The sequence below is a fragment of the Austrofundulus limnaeus genome, unplaced genomic scaffold (assembly GCF_001266775.1).
Source record: "Austrofundulus limnaeus strain Quisiro unplaced genomic scaffold, Austrofundulus_limnaeus-1.0 Scaffold59, whole genome shotgun sequence".
Lineage (NCBI taxonomy): Eukaryota > Metazoa > Chordata > Actinopteri > Cyprinodontiformes > Rivulidae > Austrofundulus > Austrofundulus limnaeus.
The window spans coordinates 299,824-307,402 of NW_013952461.1; the positions used below are offsets into that span (position 1 = coordinate 299,824).

Here is a 7,579-nt window from a genome sequence, read left to right on the forward strand (position 1 = left end):
ATATATATACATATACTTGTATCAGAAAAATATCGAACAGTGGGACTAAAATACTGAATCGGGAATTTTCTGAATCGTTGCACCACTCTTAAATACCAAAAGAAGGAACCTGATTTTATATTGCGTATTACTATCCACAATTGCTTTCTCTTTTTAAAACAAACATTACCTCTCACTTTTTGTACTATTAAATGTTTGAGATTCTTTGTGTGTTATTTCCATAAATTAGAATAAAGGCAATTAAAAAAAACAACACTGACCTGCAAAGTTTAACCGGCGTATATGCTTCAGCAGATGGGTGCCATTGATGGGATCCATTTTAGCGCAGAGACCCACCTTCCCTGGGCAGAGTTCTTGGTGCATATTGTGCAAGGCATGAGCCATTGCATAAACTGCATCGATGACAAACTGCACCTTTCCTTCTTGCTCGTAATTCGAGTCCTTTCCTATTCGCTCCTGATCTGTAAGAACACAAAGACATTAGCAGATTAGACTCACAGCATGCGCTGATTTACAGAGTGTGTTTTACCACTTTAATTTGTTACACGTTTCTGAAATAATGCAAAAGTGCATCCACTGTGCCACCCTTCATTTAGCTTGTTTTTCATTATGTCAAGTGTGAAGTTCAGGCTGGCATTGATATTCATGCTCATGAGCTATTGTGAGTGGCCTGAAATGATTTTCCAAGTGGGTCTGGGACACTCAATCACTGGCCAAAAAAATCACCAGCGTTATAAAATCAAGAAAATTAGTAATTTAGGTCTCCAGTAATTTCCTTGAGTGGATCTAACTAGAAAAATTATGCCCTCGTAAGTTTGTCCCTGACCCTCGTTTAAAGCAGGCAGATGGTAAAGCATTGTATTTGGTACAATGCTAAGAGAGAGGTTCAAGTTGAAACCAATTCTATGTCTAGGATACTGTTTACAAATGCCAACAGTTATTAACATGTATCTGTCACCACTACATTGTAGAGCAGCTCAAGGTTGGTCGAATCTGTGCAAGCTGCTTGGAATGAGCAAAACCTTTTTAAATGAAAGATGTGGCAACAGTCCAAGAGGCGTAGAGGGAAAATGCATTGCTCCTCTGTGAGTCTTACTCCTTAGCAATAACCGGGTCTTGCCTTTTGCAATTAGCTAGAAGGTAAACATCTGAATTGCCACAGAGGAGCAAATCAATTTCAATATTTGGAGGGCAAATTTTTTCTCCTTCGGCAAATCTCATCACTTTAAAACAAAACTCTCTCTTGTATTACCTGAAGGATTAGACCAACTTCTTTTTAAGCAACGCTGTAGGCATCTTGGCTTCGGCTGACATCTGTCTGCCATTTCCCATTAGCTGGTTTAAAAAAAAAAGAAAAACTCCCGAAAGTTCCAATTCGATCAAATCCTGACCTGCCTATAAGTAGCTGTCAATATAGCGAAGACTCGAGAAATTACTGAATTGAGACAGACATTCACAGGACAGAGCTAATCCCCAGACAGGCTCAGTGTAATAACTGGTGATAGGAGTTAATGAATACGTGGCCCAAGTTGTTCCATAGGTTTTTTTGTAATTGTTAATTGCTGAGAGGAGGTGAGGTCTGGAGGGGGGAAAATATAACATGTCAATCTTGACTTATCCTTTCTGTCCGCAGCCATCAAATCATAAAGCTGTCACTATGTAACTCTGCTGCAAGAGCATCGGAGATTATAAGAAAAAAAGCACACACATACACACAAAACATGTGTTTTCAATTTAGATTAACAATAGACTAATTACCAAGGATGAGCTAATGATAGAGCTGCATATGTTTATAAAATTGCAAATGGAATTCAATTAGGCTTTGCAAGTTAATAAACACAGTGAAGGGGATATAATGACTGCACCGGTGGGCCAAAAAACAGCACTTGTAGGGCTGGTTAGTTGCTCTGCCTGTTGCAATATTTACCAGAGATGCCAATAGTATCAACTATATTTAACATTAGCTATGTTTACATGCGCAAAATTCTTTGATCGGATTGAAATGTATTCGGATTAAATAATCGGAATGTATCATTTACGTGCGGACAATCCGATTAAGACAAGTGTTTACAGGCTCTGGGACGGTTAATTCTCACAAATTCTCTACATTTAAAAAAATGGTTAATATGAGGGATCAGGTTTACTGGTTAAGTTTAGGGTCTGGGATCTGGGATAGGCTGTATAAGATTAATAGTAGTTAAATTTAGGGTCTGGGATGGTTAGTTTCGCGCATTTCCTACTCTTGTAAAAAAATATGACGACGCGCTCGTCCTCCTCCACCTCATCTCGAAAAGAATGGATGCGCGGGGGGTACCCGGCACGTCTATAAGTTGACGCCGACGGCTACCTGACCAAGCGTTAATATGTTGACGCGGGGGGCGTGAGAATGCGTTGGCAGGTGACGCACGGAGCCCTTTTTTCTTTGCGAAGCGGCGCAKGCTGTGCATCTTCCTTCTTTACTGAATGAGAGAATGGGAGGAAAAGTTCTGTGCTGCTGGAAACCACTGGATTAAAGTCAGCATACATGTGCAGTCAGGTCAGTTTTCCACAATCAGAATAAGATGATCAGATTGTGTTTACATGCACATCGTTCGGATTATCAATCGGCATAAACTACCTCTCTCATTCCGATTACAAATTCATTCGGATCGAGCTGAATCAGGTCAGAATAATCTGAATGGGGTGTTTATGTGACACATTTTTATTCCGAATGGCCGTTTAGTCCAATTACTTATGTCCTTGTAAATGTAGTTGTGAGTTTTGTGCAAAAGTGGGCCACAAGTACAACAAAACTCTAAAAAAATACTCAATTCTGGACTGCTTCACCCAACAGCAGTAACAATGACAAAAGCAGGGATGTTGTGGTAAATAATAGCAAAGCGSTTGCTTTGCGACATCTATTTATCATTCAACGTTTGTCTTTTTGTGGTTCAAGCTATTTTCAGCGGCCACTTCAGTCTGAGAGCGTTGCTGGCCTCCAGATCAGAGGAGGTCTCCTTCTGTCAGCTATCTTTCATTCGTTACATCTCCAGCTCCTCGCTTCCAACCAGAGGGGTTTTAATGTCCCTGATTATCTTGTGAGCGTTTGAAATGCATGAATTATTGTTGGAGGTTACGGCTCAGTAATTAAGAGCCACAGGGCCTCGATTGGACGGAGATTGTCACAGCTTTTGGCCGCCACGCTTATGCCACAGGGAATCCTGTGAGCACGAGAGTGTGCGAGGGTGATATTTCCCTCGCAGGCTTGGCAGGCCACCCACACCAACTTTGTATTGTGCATTCTCTACAAGAACCATTTCCCTTTTCCCACCGTCTCTCCCTTTAGCTTCCTCTTCAGTGGCATTTTGGCGCTCTCGCACACATTTTCCAGGCTGGCATTTCAGGGAAATCTTTTTAGATTAAATAAAGTGGAGGCAAAAGAGTGGGTGTTCTGTAGTGAGGACTCACGCAAGACTTGATGTGACAGAGAGTGTGGGCTAAAGACTTCTGACCTTTTTATTCAGCTTGTGATGAGCCACAGGCCATGGAGTCTTTTTCCTGCCAAGGCAGTTGAACACCCTCTTAATTAATATGACACTGCTGCAGTGTCTCTCAACTTCCTGTGAAATTTATTTCAAATCTTTTCTAATGAGAATTTTTAAACTAATGAAAAGATTCATATTTTTTCTTGCCCTGAGAAGAACTGTCATTATGGATTTAGCTATTGTACACTGTACACATTAAAATAAATTAAAATATTTCTGTGTCAGTGACATCCTAAATAACCAACTTATAATGTTTTCTAAMGTTTGTTATTGAGACTTTTTAAAATTGTAGTATTCTACTTTTGCATTCTTAATGTTAAACTTTTTATTCTTGTACTTGAGGTACTCTTTTACTAGTTTGTGTTTTGTGACTTATTATTTCTATGTCAAAGTTTGTTTGTAAACCATTTTTAAAGAGTTTGTTCATTTAATTATAGTGTTTATGCAAAATGAATCAGTTTAATTTGTTAGATTAAATGCTAGCATTGGTGTTAAAATACTTAGTATTTGTTGCTGACTGCATATGCAATTTTACTTATAAGTTTGATTTTAAAAAATATGTCTGATGTGTTTTAATTGTACATTTTACATAATAAATTATATTTTAAAGGAAATCATTTGCCATTTTAAGTTTTTTTCGACAACTACAAACTAATTATCATAAATGCTATTGGAATTTAGTTGAGAAAAATCTTGTGAATTAGTTTAATTTTGCAGTAATAAACTGTTCATTTTTTRTAGAAAACAAAATGGCTGTGTTGACTAATAACGATATGACATTTTATTTTACAGTACAGCTACTGTTATTAACTTTATTACAGTATTATTGTAGTTGGTTTTACATTAGTTTTACCATAAAATGAAATTACAGCAACTACTGTATCTAGTTTTACAACAGTTTTACCGTAAAAACAAATGCAGTAACTACTGTATTTTGTTTTACAGTAGTTTTACTGTAAAATAAAAGTACAGTAACTTACAGTATTTAGTTTTTACAGTACTTTTACTGTAAAAGAAAATACAGTAACTATTTTATGTATTTACAGTAAAACTACTGTAAATAAATACAGTAAGTTACTGGATAAAAATTGTCAGTAAGTTACTGTAAATTTAACGATAAATCGTGTACACATTAAAATAAATTAAAATATTTCTGTGTTTTAGGAAGGAAACAGATCTTCAGTTCACCAAAATTGCTGTCAATCAACAGGTTATTGTTAAGTGCATTCTCTAGTGTTAGGAGAGTAGGTCGTGTTTTGGTTTGAGATTTTATATCCTCTGCCAAGGATTGTTTACAGCTCCCTGTTTTCATGAATGGCCAAACTGAGAGGAAGCAAAAATAGCTGTGCTGAGTTGCTGCCCAGCATGTGGTCGCGTCGTATTAGTTCTGTAGTTCTAAAGCCTTACAACAGGGGGAAAAAAACTATAAGTAGAACCAGAAATGCCTCAGGCAAAATTCTAAAATATGATCGAATAGTGAATATTTAATAATAACTAAAATATGCTTTATCAGTTTCTACTTATTTAAATGCTGCAGGAACTTACCAGAGCAGTACATGACTAATAACTCCAAACCTCAATGAACTGAAGCATCAGTGTTTAGATTTTAACATAATGTGTTTTGACTGACTTCTAATTAAATAAGTAATGACAACATAAAATATTTGATGTGCCTTTTCTTTGGAATCGTTTCAGTCCAATTGTTGGACATATTAAAGACAAGATGATTCTATTGTTATGTCTTAATACTTAAAGTCCCAGAATTGGCTGAGAGTCTGTGTGTTCGTTTATAATGAGTAAAAGTTTTCACAGAATTCAAATCAGTGTTTCGTTTTGTATGTTTCTGGCGTAAAATCAGATAAATGAAAACACAAATAAAAAATAAAGGAAAAAAAAGATATTTAACACAACAGCAACAAATCAGCTTGCAGAAGCATCTCAATGGTGACAAAAAAAATAACTTTTGCACATTGTTTAATACTGCGTTGGCAACCTAAATTTGATTTATAGACAGCGTTCTGGATTTAAACTTCAATCATAAGTTTTGTTACAAAAAAAATTAATTTAATAGTTCTCTAAAATGATTAAACCACTTTTATTTCTGCTGAATTCGGTGTTCCCCTACAAAAGAAAATCCTCCTGTTATAAACTGGCAAGCTTTCCAAAATATTCCCTATATTATGCCCAGTGCATTCTGGGAAGGACTCCAGCCGCCCTGCAAGGCTGTTCAGGATAAGCGGTTTAAAAAATAGATGGTTGGATGGAGAAGCACATGCTTCACTTTCTCTGTTTTGCTTTGTTTTTCCGCAGCTCTCCCACATCATTAATGCAGGCAGAGCCAACGGTACGACTGGTCCCAGTTTTACCTTCGTTCTCCTCTCCACGTTAATCAATATCAGTTTTACATCTCCTTCAGTCACAGATAAAAGACAACTCTCGCTCTTTCTTTCTTTTTTTTTCTTCCAGTCACTCAAACCCTCCTTATCCTTTGATCACAGTAAACCTCTCAGGACACTGATGATTCTGCAGGACGCCCCGTGTGGATTTCGCACAGCTGCCTTGGGGACACAACACAGAAGCCCCACACGCATCACGCTTCACCCTCAAACCAGTTCTCTGATTCTCATTCCACTCGAAACTGAACTGCTGGCCAAGTTTAACTCTTAAAAGTCTCCAATGACGTGCTCCCTTCTGCCTACACACCATTTACCCCGACTGTAGAGATGACCTTTAATAGGTCACAAATTAAACCTCTGCAGCCGGGGACTTGAAACTGTGAAAATATTTAAATTACAACACATACCATGTAATCATTAAAGAGCCATTTACTTCTGTAGGAACTTTGGCTGCCTAATAGCTTGAGTTAATTACTTATTTCCAGTATTTACGTGCCTTTTGTGAACTATTTAATGTAGCTTACCCAAATAATACACTTTCATTTCAATTCCTCTGCCCTTTTTATACATTATTTTATTTAACAGCAATAAGATATAAATTAACCAAAGGGTGCTTTAGTGTCCAGCTGCTCTAATGTGTTCCATTTGTCAAAAAACTTTTAAAAATAATAAATAGGAAATCTGTTAGTTGGTTATCTGGAGAGTTTTTTTTCTGAAGTTCTTCCTAACATTGCTATTAATGTGCTGTAAATCATATACTGCCATAAAGCAGAACAGCTCAGGCAGTAACCAGATACATTAAATTAATGACCAGCATATTAAATTACAGAATCAGAGGGAGTTCTGCAGTCGTTTCAAGCTTATMTTATCTGTCAGATCATTCAAGTGTTATGCTGTCTTGTCACTGGTGTAAACAACAGAGTGCAGCTGTCCACCTACCAGCTGCAACACACAAAAACATGTTTTAAATCCAACCTTCGCAGTGTTTTTCCTGAAGTTTGTAATTTATGGCCATGTTGAACTCTAATGCTCAGTACTGAAAAGTTGTTTCTTTTTGTCTCATTTTCTGCTTCCTGTTTGTCAATGATGTATTGCGAGCTCCTGTTYAAAATTTAGCACTCAGCTAATGACTAGGGAAAATATATGAAGCCAGCTGCTCATAAAAGTCGAGTAAAAAGGAAATTGAGGTGGGTGAAATTACCTGTAGCCTCACAACAGCTAACATGAGTCAGAGTAATGTACATTTCCACAGTGTGAATTCCATTAGCCAGACTCATGTAACACTCTCCACTCTGCTGCTCTGGGTTTTTTTTTTTTTTCTGTTGTTGTGAAAATATAATAATTTTACACACACCTGGTACAGCAGTATTTGCTTTGCTCTGGTCCTGATGTTAAATTGCTGCAAAGCAAACTCAAAATGTGGTGATGTGTGTTCTGCTTCATTGATTTACACAATAAATGCTACCTTAGAGTTGTGTTGACTGAAGCATTTAGAAATAAAACAGACAGGTTTTTTTTGGCTTGATTAAACATAACTAAAAGCAAACCACACACATTTAATTTAAAATTACACATGAATATTAGATTTAAAGACACTTGTTGGCAGTGTTGTATAAAGTACCTCAAAGTGATACTTGAGTAAAAGTACAAGTATCTTAC

The 7,579-nt window shown here is 36.9% G+C and overlaps 1 protein-coding gene across 1 annotated transcript in view; it reads right to left on the minus strand.

The window, feature by feature from the left end:
• grm4 (glutamate receptor, metabotropic 4) overlaps positions 1-7,579 on the minus strand; it is a 205,300-nt gene that overhangs the window by 30,166 nt on the left and 167,555 nt on the right. The window contains exon 8 of the mRNA XM_014009533.1: positions 261-461. Within this exon, the coding sequence (XP_013864987.1) occupies positions 261-461 (201 nt within the window). The remainder of the gene's footprint in view (positions 1-260; positions 462-7,579) is intronic.